This window comes from Eutrema salsugineum, unplaced genomic scaffold (assembly GCF_000478725.1).
Source record: "Eutrema salsugineum unplaced genomic scaffold, Eutsalg1_0 scaffold_9, whole genome shotgun sequence".
Lineage (NCBI taxonomy): Eukaryota > Viridiplantae > Streptophyta > Magnoliopsida > Brassicales > Brassicaceae > Eutrema > Eutrema salsugineum.
Window position 1 is genome coordinate 2,362,321 of NW_006256342.1, and position 19,922 is coordinate 2,382,242.

The 19,922-nt window shown below is 36.7% G+C and overlaps 4 protein-coding genes across 7 annotated transcripts; 1 reads left to right on the forward strand and 3 right to left on the reverse strand.

The window, feature by feature from the left end:
• Positions 1 to 1,028: 1,028 nt before the first annotated feature.
• On the reverse strand, positions 1,029 to 2,716 carry LOC18008787 (zinc-finger homeodomain protein 5). Of its 2 annotated transcripts, XM_006390268.2 has the most exons (3): positions 2,358 to 2,716; positions 2,243 to 2,271; positions 1,029 to 2,155 (listed from the first exon to the last, which is right to left on the reverse strand). In XM_006390268.2, exon 3 carries the CDS (start codon positions 2,136 to 2,138, stop codon positions 1,182 to 1,184), a length of 957 nt encoding a protein of 318 aa, XP_006390330.1. In that variant the 5' UTR covers positions 2,139 to 2,155; positions 2,243 to 2,271; positions 2,358 to 2,716; the 3' UTR covers positions 1,029 to 1,181. The 2 variants fall into 2 exon arrangements, with proteins under 2 accessions (XP_006390330.1, XP_006390329.1); XM_006390267.2 differs by having other exon boundaries at positions 1,029 to 2,271.
• Positions 2,717 to 7,224: 4,508 nt separating this feature from the next.
• Positions 7,225 to 9,684, reverse strand: LOC18008947. Its single transcript, XM_024151006.1, has 2 exons — positions 8,361 to 9,684; positions 7,225 to 7,555 (listed from the first exon to the last, which is right to left on the reverse strand). The coding sequence occupies exons 1-2, from the start codon at positions 9,542 to 9,544 to the stop codon at positions 7,537 to 7,539; spliced, it is 1,203 nt and encodes a 400-aa protein (XP_024006774.1). The 5' UTR covers positions 9,545 to 9,684; the 3' UTR covers positions 7,225 to 7,536.
• A 1,132-nt stretch (positions 9,685 to 10,816) lies between these two features.
• On the forward strand, positions 10,817 to 14,625 carry LOC18008788 (sugar transporter ERD6-like 6). 2 transcript variants are annotated; one of them, XM_006390270.2, is made up of 17 exons: positions 10,821 to 11,393; positions 11,647 to 11,709; positions 11,793 to 11,882; positions 11,985 to 12,044; positions 12,143 to 12,208; positions 12,291 to 12,356; positions 12,454 to 12,529; positions 12,629 to 12,693; positions 12,785 to 12,877; positions 12,968 to 13,051; positions 13,155 to 13,239; positions 13,325 to 13,434; positions 13,525 to 13,584; positions 13,692 to 13,757; positions 13,846 to 13,905; positions 14,002 to 14,116; positions 14,269 to 14,625. In XM_006390270.2, exons 1-17 carry the CDS (start codon positions 11,199 to 11,201, stop codon positions 14,379 to 14,381), a joined length of 1,467 nt encoding a protein of 488 aa, XP_006390332.1. In that variant the 5' UTR covers positions 10,821 to 11,198; the 3' UTR covers positions 14,382 to 14,625. The 2 variants fall into 2 exon arrangements, with proteins under 2 accessions (XP_024012053.1, XP_006390332.1); XM_024156285.1 differs by having other exon boundaries at positions 10,817 to 11,393; positions 11,793 to 12,044.
• Positions 14,445 to 19,626, reverse strand: LOC18008097 (5'-nucleotidase domain-containing protein 4). 2 transcript variants are annotated; one of them, XM_024156278.1, is made up of 17 exons: positions 19,287 to 19,556; positions 18,843 to 18,919; positions 18,143 to 18,462; positions 17,980 to 18,057; positions 17,691 to 17,911; positions 17,455 to 17,547; positions 17,261 to 17,344; positions 17,058 to 17,174; positions 16,784 to 16,889; positions 16,564 to 16,680; positions 16,354 to 16,411; positions 16,014 to 16,090; positions 15,778 to 15,848; positions 15,594 to 15,654; positions 15,447 to 15,506; positions 15,294 to 15,356; positions 14,445 to 15,199 (listed from the first exon to the last, which is right to left on the reverse strand). In XM_024156278.1, the coding sequence occupies exons 3-17, from the start codon at positions 18,431 to 18,433 to the stop codon at positions 15,077 to 15,079; spliced, it is 1,620 nt and encodes a 539-aa protein (XP_024012046.1). In that variant the 5' UTR covers positions 18,434 to 18,462; positions 18,843 to 18,919; positions 19,287 to 19,556; the 3' UTR covers positions 14,445 to 15,076. The 2 variants fall into 2 exon arrangements, with proteins under 2 accessions (XP_024012046.1, XP_006390334.1); XM_006390272.2 differs by lacking the exon at positions 18,843 to 18,919 and having other exon boundaries at positions 19,287 to 19,626.
• Between the last annotated feature and the right edge of the window lie 296 nt (positions 19,627 to 19,922).

Consider the following 19,922-nt stretch of genomic DNA (forward strand, 5'->3'; position numbering starts at 1 on the left):
GGCGAATAAGTTGTTGGTCGACTAAAATATGAAACGACGTTGTGACTGTGACATACTGAAGAATAAGGATCAAGTTACTTGTGTATTTTACAGAACTTGGACTTTGATACGTGAAGCTTTTTATGTATAATTCTTTTGGCCCACTTTCTTTTTCTGAAAGGAAGAAGAAACATAACTTCGACGAAAGAGATATTTTTATGAAATTAATAATTGACAACAGTTTCCCACATAAAACGGTCGCAAAAGAATATATAAATATTATTTATAACCAATTATTACATATGGTAGCGTAGATACATAGGTCGTGACGACACAGAAAAAAAGAAGAAGGATACATATGTCGTGTGTTATATAATTTTGGCCTCATCTGTGAAATATATAACAGTAAGAATCTTCTCTTTTTTGTTTTTTATTTTTTTTGTTCTCGTGTTTTTCTTTTTGGTACAAATGAGGTAGGTGACAGATCTACAGTAGACTCAAATCATATGGTTACAATTTTGGACATATTTCACATCAACACATATAAAAAAAGTTCAACTTTGATCATAACGCTTGCGTATGCATAATTTTATCCTATATTTAAAGTTTTGCATTAGATCATTGTTATTCGTAGCAAAAACTTAAATCTTGATATAGATAATTAAGCTAATTCATGTTGACATCTGTTTATTTTGGTTTTTTAACACCAAATTAAATGATCATGATAGTTAAATAAAAGTCTTTAAATTTCTTAAAAAAAAACACACGAATTTAGAATGTTTGCAGTTTGACACGTTTAGGTCTCGCGATTTTTGTTTCTTTTGTAAGAATGGTATTAAACTAGCATTACTTAGATTGTCGTATTTGGCTATCTAAGATTGTACTTTTTTACAAGACAAAATTGTTAAGTGTTAAGCTTAAACGTAAAAAAAGACAGAAGCATAAACTAATAAGTAAAAGAAACTGATTACAACTTACAAGTACGATCTGGGTAAAAGACAAAACACAAAAAAGAAAAGAAGCAAAACCAAATTAAAAATAACATTAACTACGCAAACAAAACATCCATTGATTGATCCAAAGATCGTACAAGCTACAAAAACCTAGAAAAAAAACATTAAAGAAAAAAAAAAAACAACAACAAAATAGATTAAAAAGAAAATCTAGAACATAATCTCTCAATTAAAAGTAGCTGATCATTATTAGAGAGTTCCTCCTGTTGTTGTTGTTGTAGTTGCTGCTGGTGATTTCTTGGCATTGTTCTTGTTGTTATGCATCCAGACTTTAAAGACTTGTCTTTTGACTCCGATCTCACCACAGAATCTCTTGAGCTCTTCTTCGTCTTGCTTGTTCATCCTCCATCCTAGCTTCTCCGCGAACTCCATCATCCTCTCCTTCTGCTCCGTCGTGAATTTCGTCCTGAACCTTTTCTTCGACGACGACATCGAATACGCCATTTGCCCCGCCGCTCCTCCTCCTCCTCCATGCTCGCCACTCGACTGTCCGTACAGATTCAGATCTTCACTCGACGACTCCGCTCCTCCTCCTCCGCTTCCTCCGCCGTATGCGACGCTCATCGGCGTCACCATTCCTCCTCCACCGCCAGGAGGACTCATCCCGTACTTGTGGTGGTGCATCGGAGCGTAATTCGGCGGCGGAGGAAGCATGAGTGGATTAAGCATCATGTTCGGCGGCGGCGGTCTTCTCCCTCCTCCTCCGCCGTACTGGTGGTGGTGACGGTGGTGGTGGTGAGAGATTACATCAGAGCTTCCAACACCGTCGATTTCTTTCCGGTGGAAATTACGGTGGCAGTCACAAGCAGCGCATCTGAGAGCTTCGATTGTTCCTTCTTCACCACTCGGCATAAACTCGCCGCATCCGTCGTGTACGCTTCCTCCGACGTTGGCCGCGTGGTTCTTGAGACACTCCCGGTACCGTACGGTGGATTTAGACATGGAAAATGGAGAGGGAGACTTGGATTGGTGGTGGTGGTGATCTAGGTTTTGAGAGTTGCAAGAGACAAGAGCCTTGTTGTTGTTGTTGTTGTTATTACCGTTGCAATTATCATCATTTGTAGTAATGATGTTGATGGTACCAGCACCATTGTTGCCATTGTCATCTCTTCTTCTCTCCATCATTTCATGGCTTCTCATATCCATTTTTTTTTTTGCTTGCACTTAAAATTGCAATTTCAATCAAATAGATCGACAAAAAGGTTAAATTTTTGGACTTTATCTGGTGATATAGCAGATGATAAGCTTACACTGGAGTAGAGTTTGTTTAATTTTATGCCTGAAAAAGAACATATTAATGAGATTACTAATAAGGAAAGACGAAAAATTAAATTAAAGGCAGTGAGAATAGATTCAGAGACTTACAGATAAGAGCAAGTACACGAGGAAAGACCCAGTTTTTGCAGGAGGAACCGAAGAGGACCTTAAACTCATTAAAAGCTCAAAGCTTTTTGCTTCTTGTGAATGGTTTTAATGGAGAGAGATAGATAGATAGAGAGAGAGATGTGAGAGGAACTTTTGGGATTAATACTGTAAAAGGGGTTTCTCTAGGGTTAATTGGTTTTTAAGAGTGAAAGAGAGAAAAAACCATGTTTGATGTCTCAGTGCTCCCAACAAGCCAACCTTTGAGATCCGATTATAAGAGACAGTTTGGTTGCTTGTGGTGAGGCCATGAGAAAGAGATAAGAGACGAGAGCCCCTTTGTGAGCGATGAGACTAATACCATACCCTACTATATATTATACTATTATGTTTATCATCCTTATTAAGGTACTTATTTTTTTCAATACAGCTTTTGAAGGTATTTTTGGACTTATACTTTATTCAGAATTTCAAATATTCTAAATTGAATACAGGGATAAAACAATACAGGGTGTTATTTGGGAAATTTAGTATCACAAAAATAAAGAACTTTTACATTAGGTTGAATTATCCTATAATAATGGTAGCTTATGGAAGGATGTCATATAAAATTATCAGGCTACTGACCCTTTTATCAAACTTATAACTCTAGGCATATTCGTTAAATTGTTATACCAATTGTGTTTTTCTGTATGAATTGATTGTCGATCAATTAATTCAAACACATCATCATTCAACAGTAACTTGAAGCTCAAATTTTCATAGTATTTGTCACTCGCATGAAACTGATGCAATTATTGACATTCTGTCTCAAGTTTTTATGAGCTCATTTTTACTGTGTACAGTAAGTCAATAGCGCGTTAATCTATTTATATTGTAAAATTTAATACATTTGAAAATTGGAGAAAATACAAAATTTAATTTCTTACTACAATTTTCTGTTTATTCTTGTTGCAAAATTAATCCGAACTGGGCTTAGAGTGTTGCATGTATGTTCCACCAGTTAATTCCATTTAAGCATAATAAAAAATTATATAGTCAACCGATTATAACAATTAAATAAACACTTACACCTAATAATCAATTCAAAACATTGTAATTTGTGCCAATGGATCATATGTACCTTGGTAATCGGATGATCATTACATCGTAATCTTTGTTTTTTTTTGTTTTCACCATTTATACCTCTTTTTTTTGTCTCCGTATATTACTCATATAAATTTTCTAAATCAGTGAAAAATAACACAATTTTGAAGTTTACGTAAAACTGCTGCATTATGTGCGTCACCTAGCTCTAGCTGTGTCACCATTACTAGAGTTATGAGCGTTTGAGGTGGTTAACTATTCCAAACGCTCTTAATTGATCTATCTGAAATCTTTTTATGCAGTCGGTGTATACGTTTTTTTTTTCGTGCTAAGTCTAATTGGGTTAACTAGATTAATTAGGTCTTCATTGTTTTTTTTTTTTTATATCAACAAGGTCTTCATTGCTTTATAGTCGAATTTGAACTTTTTGTTTATGTTTACCAGTGATTTTCTAGACATGGTTTCACATTTCTATATATAAAAGTATATCTAAACAGAAATATTTTAGAATAACTTTGTAAAGTGTGTTGTTTTACAAAATTTTAAAAATCGTTTAAAGTGCAAAACGATGTAAATTAATTTGAAATTTAAATAAATAACCATTACATATAACAGCAAACATAAACACAACAAACAATTAAAGCCTAATCACATGTAATCGATATATTTTCGTCTTACTTTATATATCTAACTCATTCAAATAATAGTTGGATAAGTCCAATTCCGAAGCAAACTAGTAAAAAAATTATTTAGGTTACTTATATATTTTAATTTTAGGTTTACTATCTAGTCAACGAAATTACTACATATCTCATTGTTGGTCGCCAAATATATCTGTTTTCTTAGCTATGATTTAACATAAAATAATGTTTATAGAGAAAAGAATTTAAGATTACATTACTGAGACTATGTACACCAACAACCTTCGTATTTGTTAACAAAAATTTTCATGGTCTAAGACCACAATAATTACCATACCGCTTATGCGAGAGGTTAATTAAAAGAAAAATGAGAAAATTAGGCTTTATAGTGTGTGGGTTGCAGAGAAGGGCAGTGCAGAGAACAACCGACAAGGTCAAGTTGGAAGCCCAGCCACATGCCCTGCCACATTATGGGCCCCGCCCATTCTCTCTCTTTCATTATTACTCTCTCTCTCTTAATTTTTCAAACCCTTAAACCCTAATTTGTCCAAACACCATTTACCCTTACTCATGTCTTTTCTTCTTTCCTCTTTTACTCTACCTTTATTTTATTTGTTTTCGTATCTTACCTATTTATCTTCTTCTTCTTTTTTTTGAACTTTTCCCTTTTGAATTTATAAATTACAAGCTTTTTGTGCAACCTGATTACAAGTTTAATACAACATATAAGTCATCAAGATTAAAAATACTCCGAAACAATATTTGCGGACCATGTCATCTTGCGGTAATCGTTTCGTGACCAAGTTAATTAAGATAACAATACTTTATAAGTGTCAATTAGGCATGCATTCATTTAATAATTCCTAATTAGACATGCATTCATTTACTTCTTCCTGTTCTAAATGGCTACATAATACATTGCACTTTCAGAAGATGTAAAATACAGCATATGATATAATAATCCATGCGTGTGGATAAATGTTAAATGAGGTTGCAAAAAAAATAATGTAAAAATTGTCGTAAGAATTAATTGATTTGATAGAATAAAATAAAAGTAATCGTCATAGCTTCTGCAGAATTTTTCATGAACAGCCTGTCACACGATAATTACTTCTCTACCATAACATGTTTTGTCCCCTTTAGCATTATGACCTCATTTCTCTTTCTAACAATTTATTTTGGCTTTAATTTAGAAACGAATCGAACTAAACCCAAACAACTTCTCTACTAATTTGATCTTTTAACAAATATTTTTTTCGCAAGTAAACTTCCTGGTTTTACCAAGATTCTTGATATTAGGTTTAGTTCCTGGTTTTACCAAGATTCTTGATATTAGGTTTCTGCTTAATTGTGAATCATTTTCTCAAGAAATCCATAAGAGATGGTTAAGAAAATGCCTCAAGCCATCTCTCATATTATAGTAGTTTAATACTATTATTTATCGTCTTTAAAATATTTAGATTTCAAAATGTTTTAAACTCTGGATTATCTATCGCAGAACCTGTACTTTAGACTGGAATCTGTGTAACTGTTCCTAAATTAATAAAAACAATATTGCCAATCTTATTAGAGATTTTATCATTTTCATTATATTGGAAACATCATACGTTCTCTGACGAGCTTACTCCAAACAAAAATTGAATAATCATGTCTCAAAATGATGTAGCATCAAAATTCAACACAACACTTAGATTTACGCGCGCATTCGATTTGAACAGTGTATAAACATACTAGAATAATTTATAAGTCAAATGTAAATATCATGCTTTAATAATATTATCAAGCTTATCATCAGATCCCTTTAATAATTCTTTTGTATATTTATGATATTAGTCTATCTTTTGTCTTTTTGTTTCTTCAGAGGAGTATAGGTAATCGGTGTATTAAGTAAGATCAACAGTCTAAGTCCATTTATAAGAGATATTAACAACTATAAAAATAATAAAACGAAATTTGACGCCAACAATGGTACTATATTGATTTAGTACATGTGAAATGAGACATAAAATTAAATTTTTTTTTTCAGCAGTTGATAATTTGTTTTATTTCATAAATATCGAAGTTTATAAAGCAAGATTACTGAAAAGGCAAGAAAGAATTACGAAAGAGAGAAACTTGTGAAGATATGAAATGTCTATATTCACTCAGAGAATCAAACCAAAAAAGCAGTTTGAAGTAGTAAGAACTGTAGAACCCAACAATGTCTGAATCTCTCTCTACTCTCTGCCACCCTCCACGCTTCCCCGCAAGCAATCCCTTTTTCCTTTTTTCTTCTCTTTCTCTCTCTTTTATGTTTTTTTTTTTTTTAAATTTTTCATTCATATGATTTTTTACACCTAAGTGTAGCTTCTATGGTGTAGGGACATTTTGGGATTTGGAATTTCGAAATCCACCACCAGCTTGGTTTCAGTAAAGTATTCAATTTTTCTATCCGGTTCATCTAAACCAATCTTTGGTTAATTATATGCCTTGTAAAGAGTTGTAAAATGTAGTAACAAACCTTACAATGGGCGATTTCAGGATTTTTTCAAGTTCATTAGAGACTCATTTCTTATGCAACCATTGGATCTGAATGAAAAAGTTAGCTGGAATGAAATGAATGAAAAGGAAGGCAGTGACTTGTCCCTATCAGCTCTCTATTCTTTCTGAAAAACGAAACTTACAAGGGTTTTGTGTTGCAGATTGTTTTGTAGCCAAAACCAGAACGACTCTTACTTCACTGTTTCAGAACCCTTGCTTTGTTGTTTTCTACAAAACTGATGAGTTTTGTTTGCCTCTCAAGTCTCCTCACTCTCCCATGCTTCACTTTCTTACACAACTCTCTGCTTACTAAGCACAGTACGTGATTGTGTGGATGAGAAAGAGGAATCTGCTGTCTTTTTGTTACAGTTGACAGAGGAAAGAAACCAAACAGTAGTTTTCATCTACTATGTTGTCTTCAAACTGATAATAGAAGATCCCAAAACTGATGTATCAGTTCTTTTTCCTCCCTGAGAGAACAATTTGTTACTGTTTTTGACAACTCAACACAACAAGGACATGACCTCCTCTGTAACTGAGTTTGTTTATGAGTTTCTTGCGACTTCTCACCATCAGCAAAAACCAATAGTTTTTCTCTATTAGAGATGTGAAAATAAGGACGTGGAGCCTGTTTTAGATGAATTACGAAAAGCTGTCGAGGTTTCTTTAGAAAAGAGTTCAAGTCTTTAACAATTGAAAATAAATAAAAAGATCATTACCTAAACTAATTCTTACATACTCTTCACTCAGCTAAGAAGTTTTCTGTTCCATGGTATTTCAGTTTTTTTTTTTTGGCTTGAGGAACCCAACCTACAAAAGTTCCTGCTTTATTCTTAATTTTTGGCTGCTGAACAATTGACTTTATACCAGACAGTAGCTGAAGACCGGAGAAGAATCTCTATAACGCCATGAAACATCTTATGGTGCGAAGCCAGCTACGTTTGGCCCCATGCCCTGTTAAGAAGACAATAGGAACCACATAAGAAGACTAATGTGTTATGTATTAACAACTTCCTTGTTATTGTAACTAGTCCTTAATACACAAATCAAGCATTCAGCATTGCAAAGAATAGTGACTCGAAGAAAAGCTTCAGTAATCATGTTACAAACCCACTGTAAACAAAATCCTCTATACTCAAGCTTTTTCAAAGAAGTGTGAAACATTAGTACCGAAAGTAGGTGAAGAATATTAGAAGTCCTAGAGTACCATTTTCTTCGAGCTCATCGTGTTTTAGTGAAGGCACTCACTGCCATGAATGTGATTACGTAGAAACACAATAAATGGTGATAAGCAAAGGACGCAACACGAGAAATCTATTAATTAATCCCATAAGCACATTAGGCCGACCCAACCATGAAGAACGGCCTCATACCCACTGCTTGCATAGAAGCTATTTTTGAAAATCCTAAGGTCCACAAAACGATGGTACCTTCTCAGGTGACTTGTAAGCTCGATACAAGTGTTCTATATGCTTCAATTAATTTAAAATCTATCTAAACCATAAGCAGAGCATCCACAATCCCCTTGACGTTGCATCCAAAGTGAAAGTAAAATGCGAAGAAGCACTAAGATTAACTTTAGACACAAGAACTAAACACGTTAGCGCTTACTTTCAGCAAGTAATAAGAATAAGGCAATCACTTCAATGCTCTCTATTATATCTATACTAAAAGGCAAAAATGAAACAAAGTAAAAGCAGGGACAAGTATTGCACATTAACCACTTAGAAACAAAGTTCGATAAAGTAACTGAGTATACCCGATACTGAACACACTATTAAGTGGGTCCAGAAGCTGTGATTGTTGTTGCTGATGCTGCTGTTGTTGTTGTTGCTGTTGAATGTCTTCCAACTGTGGAAACGAAAGAGCAGCTCCTGCAGTAACGGACGCAGCATTCGACGGTGTACTTTTAGCTTCAATGAGCCGCCACATGTACCACGACCCTACTGACCTGTACGGACGCCATTTCTCACAAAGCTGCTCCATTTGCGATGGACGAGGCAATTCCGGTAAGTTATAGAGCATCTGCACACCTTTCCTTACACCGAGATCGTTAACTGGCAACACATCGGGTCTATGAAGAGAGTTTATCATGAACATATGAACTGACCACGAGCCAATCCCATTCACCATTGTTAGCATCGTGAACAAAGACTTCTCATCCATGTTCACGATTCCAGAATCCGACAATATCCCGTTTTGATACTTCCTAGCGAGATCGTTAAGGTAGCTCGCTTTCCGGCCCGAAACGCCGATTTGACGGAGCTGTTGAGGGGTTAAAGGCAGGACCGTCTCTGGGACGACGGCGTTTTCACCGCCGCATAGGGCAACGAAGCGTGTGTAGATTGAATTCCCTGCCTTGGCCGCTAGTTGCTGATAAAGGATGCTTCGAATCAGCGCCAAGAACGGAGAGTGGAATGACTCGTACGTCGGTGGTGGGTGGATATCAATTAACGATCCGAGCAGAGGATCAACACTCCGGAGATGGCAAATCGCTGCTTCGAGCTCGCCCTCGCAGGTGAGAGACCTCGCGTGGATCCTTGGTACGGTTAGAGCGCGTGACTGTGTCAATTTACCCTTGGAGGCAGGTTTTGCAGCCGTCGCGAGCGGCGTCATCATCTGGGAAGGGCTATGATCCGGATTGAATCCGTCGCTGTTAGCGTTTACGGCCCCGGAATCGTCTTCGTCGGGTGAAAGCTTCCGGATTTTTCGAGGACGGAGTGGGATTTTGGAAGGCGTAGACGATACATTGCCTAATTCTGTGACCCGTGGTGCTTCGATGGTGGTTGATGAGACGATTGAGCCAGGAGCTCCGGCGGACGAGGCTGAATCATTATCATTGGTTTCCGGTGGAATTGGATTAGGGTTTTCGGGTTTGGGCGATTGCGGTTGATTTTGGGTTTGAGTATGTGACGATGGTTGAGAAGGTGAATGTTCACCCATTTGAAATCTGATAATTTCGACTGAAGAAAATTAGGGGTTTGGTCGCTCCAGAGACGAGAGAGTATCGAATACCTAATCGGAGAATAACCACGGCCGAGTGGAGTTGCCTCTCGTGCTTGCTTTTCTAACGCGCTTCCTAACGAGAGTGACCCTCACGCTCCGACGTCCTTCGTGGGCTTTTAATCAAACTATAATTACCTCCTTCAGAAACCCAAGCTAGATACTTTGGGTCTTCAATTTGGGCCCAATAACCCGACATTTATTTTTAAGGATTACCCTTTTTTGTTCTTGTTCTTATTCGATGAATGATGATTTTGAGATTTTAACAGAGTAATGTTTATGTTATAATAAGGATTAGAGAATAAAATATATAATGACGATGGGACCATTGTACATGTGAGAAACGAGGAGGAAACTGAAGACTTTATCAATGTTATGAACAATGCAGATATATCAAAATTTGTGGTCAACAAAAGATTAGGTAGTGATGAATATCAGATCACAAAGACGTGTTTGGTAAATTATATGATACTCTGTGTTTTTTTCTGTCATGGCCTCCTCTTCTTAGCTCACATTTCTCTCGTTTTGCTTTTTCTTCTATTTCTTACCAAACAATCAAACATCAAAACAATTTTTTTATTTAGTCCAAAATCTAGATCATTTAAAAAATTAAACATGTGAGTCATGTAACTTGATGGGTTTAAGATTTCAGTAAACTTTTGACAAACCGATTATGTTGTCTGGATTCAAAGTTTCAAACAATATTTTTATTGCACTTACATTCATTATTTTTCCAATTATTACTATTAGTTGTTTTTTTTCCATTCTGATATACTTAATTATTAATGATGTAAGAAAGATGTGGATGTCTTATCCAATAGAACAAATTTCCAAAAAAATCTTTAAATGTTTTTTTGTGATTTTTTGTCGTAATCATTTATTATGATTAATTAGGGTAGTTGTTTGTGGTAATATAGTACAGTGTCATTTTCCAAATGTAAATCCGGTAATCGTTAATCACTGACCAAATCTTACAATTATTATTTAAAAAATATATTAGCTGGCCTTTGAGGGACTGAATATGAATTTTCCGAAATAACAAAAAAAAAATTGTTATAAAGTAGAACGACCGTCGTTTTCTGATTTATTGCCAGCATATTTTCTCAAAATTGCATAATAATTTTTAGAATTTTGTTGGGTGACATAAAAATGTTAGGGAAAAAATCCAACATAGTATTATCCACAATATCCAAACAAGAACCTTTATTTTGTCTAAATTTGGTTTATGCGACGACGCTAACCGAGTAACCGTGATCTAAAAAACTCTCTGAAGCAGTCTCCCTCTCGTCTCTCCAGCAATTAAACACTATACATTACAGCCATAAACACCCATATCCTTTTTAAAATCGTTTTTTTAATAAGACGGCGTTTCTTAATCTGTTCTTATCCAAGTTTTCGTCATCAAATTCCTCTTCAAACCCCAATTTCTAGATTCCAGAAGAAAGTCCAAAGGAGTTTTTTTTCTTCTTTCTGTTGTGGTGCCTTTTCCGGTTTAGAATCGGCATTTTACTTCGTGAGGAGGCGAAATCTTGAAGCTTTGATATATTAAGAGAAGATTATAGATTAGGATTGAGAGTGTAGATAGAATCAAAAGATGAGTTTAAGGGATGATACGGAGGAGGGTAGGAATGATCTGCGACGACCGTTCATACACACAGGAAGCTGGTATCGGATGGGCTCGAGACAGTCGAGTATGATGGGTTCGTCTCAAATTATCAGAGACAGCTCAATCTCTGTTCTTGCATGTGTTTTGATCGTTGCTCTTGGTCCTATTCAATTCGGATTCACTGTAAGACTAAGAAAAATCTCAACTTTTTCCATCCATTTTTCTTCCTTCGTGGAAAGGTGTAACTTTTTATGGAAAATTAGTTTGAGGTGAATTTGATGATCTTGGGTTCGAGATTTGTCATTTTTTATGCAGGTCTGGTGAATTAAGTTTAAATTTGGTGAACCCCCAGATGATTTTTCATGTTTGGGAGCAAAATTAGAGGAGACTAAATTTGGGAAATTTCTGACTTGTTTCGTTTATATATTTTGTTCAGTGTGGTTATTCTTCTCCAACTCAAGCTGCAATCACCAGGGATCTCGGTTTAACGGTATCTGAGGTAACAGACCGATCTCTGTCTAGAGCTGCCTGGTCTCGCTTGTTTAATCGTGTTTGACTTTGATTTCTTGCTCAATGTTTTAGTACTCCGTGTTTGGGTCTCTGTCCAATGTGGGTGCTATGGTTGGTGCAATTGCCAGTGGTCAGATCGCAGAATACATTGGACGAAAAGGGGTATGCTTTGTTTTGCTGATTCTTGAATTATTCTGTTTTGATCCATTTGATGAACTCTTCTTTCTTGCTTTACTTAACCTCTTATTGTTTTTTCTTGGACAGTCTCTGATGATTGCTGCAATTCCCAACATCATTGGATGGCTTTGCATATCATTTGCAAAAGTGAGTATTTGTTGTTCTCCAATTTCTTTATTCGGCTTTCGCATAAAAGACGATCTGAAAATACATTTGTTTACCTTTGCATCATTTTCGTTTGTTAGGATACTTCTTTTCTTTATATGGGGAGACTATTAGAAGGCTTCGGTGTGGGGATCATCTCTTACACGGTAATACTCAACTCAGCTAGTTGTTTGCTCATGGAATAATGCTTTCCAGTACATTTATTTGCAACTCGGTTTGTGACATTAGGTGCCTGTTTATATCGCTGAGATAGCTCCACAGAATATGAGAGGAGGATTGGGTTCGGTTAACCAGGTTTGACATGTCTAGCTGACTTACTTGTTCATCATTGCAGTTTTATTATCCGATTCTTTTGAGCTAATAGTAAAGGTTGGGTTTTACTTCTCTGTAGCTTTCCGTGACAATTGGAATAATGTTGGCTTATTTACTTGGCCTCTTTGTTCCATGGAGAATTCTTGCAGTTTTGGGTAAATCTCATTACACAAAGCCTGAGACCATTTATTTATTTATTATAATTTATCGATACGTTTTAATCACTTTCTCTGTTTATCTTCCTTTATCCTTAGGGATATTGCCATGCACAATATTGATACCAGGTCTTTTTTTCATCCCTGAATCCCCTCGCTGGCTGGTACGCCTTACAATAGTTTGCTTACTTTTCTTGAGCTCAGTGCATATTTTGGTTAATCCACTCTTATGGGGGGCTTTATTTCAAAATGTAGGCAAAAATGGGTATGACTGATGATTTTGAGACTTCATTACAAGTCCTTCGAGGATTTGAGACTGATATTACCGTTGAGGTTAATGAAATCAAGGTAATATATTACCACTGAAAATCTTTACTTCCAAAAGTTACATGAATGGTTTTTAAAGGCTGATTTTTCATATTTTCTGCATATCTGCAGAGATCTGTGGCATCATCTACCAAACGATCATCTACAGTTCGGTTTGTAGATCTAAAGCGGAGGAGATACTATTTCCCACTTATGGTACAAACATTGAACTTCTTACCTTTGGAATATAGTTTGTCTACCATAAGAATCGTTACCTTAAAACTCTTTTTATTTTTTGTTGTTGTTGTGAGTGTAACAGGTTGGTATAGGGTTGCTTGTACTTCAACAACTCGGTGGAATTAATGGCGTCCTATTCTATTCCAGTACAATCTTTGAATCTGCAGGTAGGCCCTTGCTCTAAGAACATGTGATGCTTCTTGTTTCAAATGATTACATAACTTCCACATAATTTCGTGTTTTCGTTTATAGGAGTTACTTCGAGTAATGCAGCAACATTTGGGGTTGGTGCTATTCAGGTAGTGGCGACTGCAATATCGACATGGTTGGTGGACAAAGCAGGTCGTCGGCTTCTGCTTACGGTGAGTATTAATTAGTTCATTAGTTTCATATCTTTAAGACTTCTCTCTTTGGAGAAATCAACTAATAAGGCAGATGGAAATGTGTTCTAGATCTCTTCAGTTGGGATGACGATTAGCCTTGTAATTGTTGCAGCTGCTTTCTACCTTAAGGTACTTTTTAAGTTTCAACTTCCCTAAACAACTTTTTTTCTTTTCTTTTAATCTTCTGCAACATACCCGAGGTTTTTGACGTTCTGAGTTTTACATCTCTTGTTTAGGGATTTGTGTCTCCTGACTCAGACATGTACAGTATGCTGAGCATCTTGTCAGTTGTTGGAGTTGTGGTAAGTTTGTTTGTTTGTTTGATAGCGAAACTTTGTTAAAGAAGATCTGTTTGCTTATTTGCGCTGTAACTCTGTTGAATCATTACAGGCAATGGTTGTTTCTTTCTCATTGGGAATGGGACCAATCCCGTGGCTCATAATGTCTGAGGTATCGAGTTAGTTAGAAGTTAGAACTTAGTAAGAATGTAAAAGCAGAACACTTTATTAAACTACCTTTTGCTTTTGTTATTTTTTTGATACACAGATCCTTCCTGTGAACATAAAGGGTTTAGCTGGAAGTATAGCAACTCTAGCCAACTGGTTCTTCTCCTGGTTGATCACCATGACTGCAAACTTGCTCTTAGCCTGGAGCAGTGGAGGTTCTTCTCTCTCTCTCTCTCTCTCTCTCTCTCTCTCTCTCTCTCTCTGTCTCTCCCTCTCTCTCTTTCACTTTCTTTTCTCTTTTTCTCTCACACATTTGGGACACAAAAGAGCAATTTCATGATGGGGTTTTTGGTTACTTCTTCGACAGGAACTTTCACTTTATATGCGGTGGTTTGTGCATTCACAGTGGTGTTCGTGACTCTATGGGTCCCTGAGACCAAAGGCAGAACGCTTGAAGAACTTCAAGCCTTGTTCAGATGAGAATTACTCAAGACAGTTTTATCTTTTACAAATTCATTCTTTGCCTCCCTCTCTCAACCTCTCTCTGTTCTGGCGTAGAACAAGAAGAAACCAAGAAATGTCAGATTTTCCAGCTGTGTTTTTGATTGAGCTGAGAACGTTACTAAGATTTGTTTGTTTGTTGTGTATCAATAATCAGCTTGCCTTTCTGTTACATGTATATCAACACACCTTCAAGTATTTCGTAATTTGATTAAACTCTTCTCGTAGAATAAAGATTATGCTCAACAGAGAAATTCTGAACATCGAAATTAGCAGAAGTGAAAGAGTGTGGGTGGAGAAGAATATGAAATTGTGAGGCAGAGTAAAAAGATTTTACTTTTGAAGAATTTTGACGAGAAGCAGGAAAGAAAGAGGATACGTTAAAACGTGAGGCCTGACATTGAACTGTGTACTTAGCATTGTCAAAGGGAGTTTTTGTAAACCCTAATTTCTCTCTAGAAAACATCGACCATTCAACACAAGAATTCCAAACAAGTTTTTATCTCCAAGAGAAAACGTTTTACTACATTCCCAAGTTTGTACCAAGTGAAATTAAAATGCAATGGGTGTAAGAGGTTAAGAAAGTTTATAGACACTAAGAATAAGCACCAAACCAAATCATTGAGTCATTTACTACTGTCTGACTTTAGCGTGATCGTTCTTTAATGATCAAATCACAGAGGAAGAAGGTGGAATTCATGGGACATGAAGTCTTCACTGGGTCTGTAGTACTTATCTGGTGAGTACAAGCGTAGGTTCGAGACTTGGCTTGTGTACAGGCATGCGAATCTCTCCACCTGTTTTGGAAGAAAAGCGGTTTCGAAGATCAAACTCCCCACAATCGCAAAGCACTCTCATAATAAGAAAGCAAAATATTTTATCCTTCATTACCTGGTGAGCGAATCGAGAACTCTGGTAACCAGTTTTCATCAGTTGCCCCCAGACTTTGTGAAACTGCAGTAGCCGAAACCCACAACATGAGCAGTTTAGTTTTTAACAAATTGGAAATAAAAACTAGTTGTTACACCGATACACTACATTTACCTTTTGGTGACATTCTCTTTGAGCTTCTTGATGACTTAGTCGTATTTGATCTCTCTTGGACTGTTGAATCCCACCGAAAACATAATTGAGGACTTCAAATGAGAAAGCAACTACCGGAGATCCAGGGATACGAAAATTCTATCTTACCTCTAAGTCCTTGAGCGCTGATAACATTTCCTGCTTATCACTCTCGTTAATATCCTCAAACCTGAACGATTTAAATTAGTTACACAGATAAAAAAATTTGTGAGAATGTCTTTTAAGAATTAAGAATTCTAATCTACGTAACACGGCTTTCTTTAGTCCAGATTCTAGTTTAAAATACACTCACTTTAGTGACCAGTTCAGGTGATGAATTTTGTCTTCAACTGAATCACGCTCATTCCTCATCAAAATATGTTGCTGCAAACCAAAAAAAATATCAGAACTACAAATGAGTGAGACCAAAGAAAGAATCAAGGTAAACCCGAAGACTTGCCCCACATTCGAATTGTCCTACAACACTTGATTTTTTCACATTCATATTATCTCATATAATAATAACATATATAAAGAGGATACATTCACCTTACGCATATCCCTTAATTCCCAAAGAAGTTCAACCTCCTTTTCCAATTCTGGAACAACAAGCATAGTTCTCCAGCCTGAAAGAAAATCAAGCTGCAAGTAACTAACACAAGCAAAAACGCTTTTACCAGTTTCTCTTAACACCTATGATATTTTATTCATCAACATACGAGTGTTTCTGGCCTACTTAGATGCTAAGCTTGTCGGTCATACGGGGTTAGGGGGATAACAGAACATATTTTTATTTTCAGCATAGCTCATTTAAACTCAAGACGATTTTTTCAAGATACTTCACTAACAAAACAGAAGAAAAGTCTATAACTGGAAAATAAAACCTTACCAAGTACTTTTTTGCTGCGCAAGATATCACCGTATATATGATCACCAACATAAAGAACCTAATAAGATCGAGTAGGTGAGTAAGTACTCCATGATGCATGGAACGGTACATTCAGTTACAACAGAGTTCTATAGAATATCTGTCATTTCATAATACATGACTGTAGCTAGAGTTACAATAGGGTTTTAAGAAATAGCTAGTGCGCACTACCTGTGAACTTGACTCAATGGAGAGCAAACTGTGAAGATGCCCCACATTTCCACCTTGAAAAACTCGACAACCTTTATCTTTACTCTTCAGTAAAATTTTTGGTGAAGGATCTCCCACCTTTCAAGAAAAAAAAAGAATTGCAACGGAGACGCAAGGATTATTTGCATACGAAGTAGCATGTGAAAGACCTAAATGTGCATCGCAATTCGTTTAGTCAAACCTGAGGCATAGGTGTTCCATTGTCAGTATTAATAAGCATTCCAGATTGAGGTTCCACCTCAAAAAGGTTGGCACGACTCTCTTCATGGAAGAAACCAGGTTTTGCACTTCACAAAAAAAACATCCATTTCAGAAAGCAAACAAATGAAATGAGATAAGATATCCAGAAACAAATATCAAATTGATAACCAATAACCCATAAACTTGCCTAATATTGTTAATCATAACAATTTTGTTCAGAGCATTAATTTAAAGAGATTTAGAAAGAAGAGGACCTGCCAGTGATCACAACATCAAAATACTGGAGCCAATCAAAGTTGCAAGTGTGAGGACCATGTATAGTGCGCCCTCCACAGAGGAAATTCATCACAATATTTGTGTAGTCCCACAAGCTGCCAGAAGCATATTAACCATTTAGGTAGTAAAAGTTAATACTGTATATGCATAAATAATTATACGAATATATCATCAGCATTACCTATTGGTCACCAAGAATGTAGAACGTCCAGAATCTCTAATCATTTTTATAAGAGGTACAATGGTGGTATCCTCATTGATATACCTGATAAAATAACAAGTTATAAAAATGTATAATGGAAAAGAAGAAAACATATTTGCTACAGAGGGGCATTGTACTTATCCAACTTGCAAAGAACATACCAACGTCCTTACCTATTAGGTTCTTTTGCCACCATCTGCTTTAAAGTTCCATCACGGTGGCACAGATCAACAGCAGCACGAACATCTTTATACATACGAGCATAACTAAAAGAACAACATTGCAGGAGAAAAAAAATTAGTGATACATTTAAAAGAAAAAAAATAATCCCAAGTATAAGTTATAGCGTATCAGGTAATAAGATTACAGCCTCAAGCATAACAGTAATAAATATGGGAAAATGTCATACTCAACGTCCTTGGGAATTTTTTCGGGGTTACTATCTTTAAAATCAACGAGTTGAGCAAACAGATAGGCTTCGGCCAAAGAAAAGAGGGTATCTATAAGAGCGTAGTCGGGCTCATCAAAAGAATCTCGTATTAGGCTGCTGCCATAGATGTCAACTTTGTCTTCTTTAGAGAGCTCCCTAAACCCATGGTAAGCTACTTTCACATACTTATGGCGATCCATCTACAATATCAACAGTCAATTAGGAAAGGGGCAACAATCATCATGAAAGCCAGATACAAGGTATTCACCTTTAAGATGTTTCCCCGCTTTTTGTCAAGCACCAAGCCTCTAACCATGTAATTCCAATCAAATGTCCACTCCAGCAGCTGGATTTTTTAGCACAGCAAAAATAACGATCATCTAAGCTTTTTTGGTGGTCACAACCTTAAAACAGCAATATAGTATACTAACCTCACTTGGATACCCCAAATCATATACCAATTTCCTGACAGTTCCTTCATAAGCAAGGGACTCAAAAGTTTCAGACTTGTATTGGGCAAGAGTGTAGTCCATATCAAAACCAACGGCGATGATATTTCTCATATTCAGCGATCTATTGCAGAAGATCTGTTTGCTTATATCAATTTTCTTTCCTCCTCCTGGGGAGGACCATTTATGGGGAGCTTCACATCCATCCATTGAGCCCAAATTGTGAAACTGTACCACGTTTTCACTAAGAGCACTAGCTCGCTGTTCTTCCATGGAACTCTTAAAACACAGCTGGCTAGTCCCTGAGAGTTGATCAAGTAAACGAAGCATCATTTTTATTTATCTTTAATTGAACTCAGTAGGATATATAAGATATTATATGCAACACACGAAGATACAATTAGCATATAGAATAGCTCAATCCAGAAAATGGATACACTTAAAATCAATCTCGGAAGAAGCAACTGGTTGGTTAGTCAGAAGCCAACAAGGCTAAAATTAGAAGCACGGAAGAAGATGATACTACCTGATGACACGTTTTCTACAGGGGGTGAGAGGTTTGGGATTAGTCAACACGACCAAATTTTTTACCGATCAACATGATCCACTAGCACCACCAAGTATCAAAGTTAAAAAAGAAGTAAAACCCCCTAGAATAAAAAAAACAAACCTAACATCTTACCTCGATCAAAAGACCAAAGCGTGCACCACGTTAAGTCCTGATCCTAAGTTTCTTCCAAGGAATGCTCCAGGGAAGACCTAGAAATTGCCACTTCCACGGATTAAAGACGTAAGAAATCTACTAATTAGCACCTGCATCTTCCTTTCCCGATCCAAGGGTTCACTCCCGAAAACACTAATAGCACTAGGCTACTACCAGAATCAGCCAAACACAGTTTAATCAACCCAGTGGAAAAATCTACAGAACGAAAACGGTTCTACGAAAATCCAAAGCAGGATCGAAATCAGTCATAGAGACGTCACTGAACATGTGGTTAAATCACATCAATCGACTAAGAAAACAAGAAAACACCACGCAAAGAAGCAAACTCCATAGAAACGCAGTGAAATAACAAAAAAAATGGAAAAAGAAAAAAAACGAAGTAAGTCGAAGAAGAAGACGAACCAGCAGAGGAGTTGAGGAACTGTCTTCGTGCTTGAAATTTTCTTCCAGGGAAACGGAAACCGGAAGAGATTACAGAGAGACAGAGAGAAAGAGAAGGAGAGAAATGGCGTTTAGAGAGACGCATGGTGGATAGGGTATTATATAGGCATGGAGTGGGAGACGAATCGTATTCGAGAGAGAGAATAATACTTGGTCTGGGTAATGTCGCCGAAAAAGTAGGATTCGAATAGAAACACTGAGACATTTACCGGTAATTCGCCGGCGAATATTCCCTCCGTTTCAATTGCATTTATTTTTTATTTTCCTCTCTCTCGGCGGAAGGAGGGAGGGAAACGAGGTGTCGCAGAAGAGGAGATCCCAAAGTAGATGTGCCACGTGGCATATATCGCCCACAACAGCAAAAAAAGCGTGGTTGTGCTTTTCTGATCTCGAGACTAATTTTATGGGCTTTTAAACTCAAATTTTAGTGGGCCTTAAAATGAAGCCCAGACCTTAAACCTCACACTTGCAATATCTTTTCCGTCTCCGCCATTTCTCCGTTCGTGTCAACCTATCTCTCTCTCTCACTCATCAACCGATCTCGTAATTTGGCGTGAACACCACGCGCCACCGAGTAACCTTGAATCTGACCGTGAG

Bases quoted from the DNA above. Each gene is read 5' to 3' on its own strand.
- LOC18008787 (XM_006390268.2), bottom strand. From the start codon at position 2,138: ATGGATATGAGAAGCCATGAAATGATGGAGAGAAGAAGAGATGACAAT.
- LOC18008947 (XM_024151006.1), bottom strand. From the start codon at position 9,544: ATGGGTGAACATTCACCTTCTCAACCATCGTCACATACTCAAACCCAA.
- LOC18008788 (XM_024156285.1), top strand. From the start codon at position 11,199: ATGAGTTTAAGGGATGATACGGAGGAGGGTAGGAATGATCTGCGACGA. The intron at 11,710-11,792 runs GTAACAGACCGA...TCAATGTTTTAG, and splicing joins TCGGTTTAACGGTATCTGAG to TACTCCGTGTTTGGGTCTCT. The intron at 13,052-13,154 runs GTACAAACATTG...TGAGTGTAACAG, and splicing joins GATACTATTTCCCACTTATG to GTTGGTATAGGGTTGCTTGT.
- LOC18008097 (XM_006390272.2), bottom strand. From the start codon at position 19,530: ATGTCTCAGTGTTTCTATTCGAATCCTACTTTTTCGGCGACATTACCC. The intron at 17,345-17,454 runs GTAAGGACGTTG...TTATTTTATCAG, and splicing joins GTGGCAAAAGAACCTAATAG to GTATATCAATGAGGATACCA. The intron at 15,655-15,777 runs GTGAGTGTATTT...TAAATCGTTCAG, and splicing joins CACCTGAACTGGTCACTAAA to GTTTGAGGATATTAACGAGA.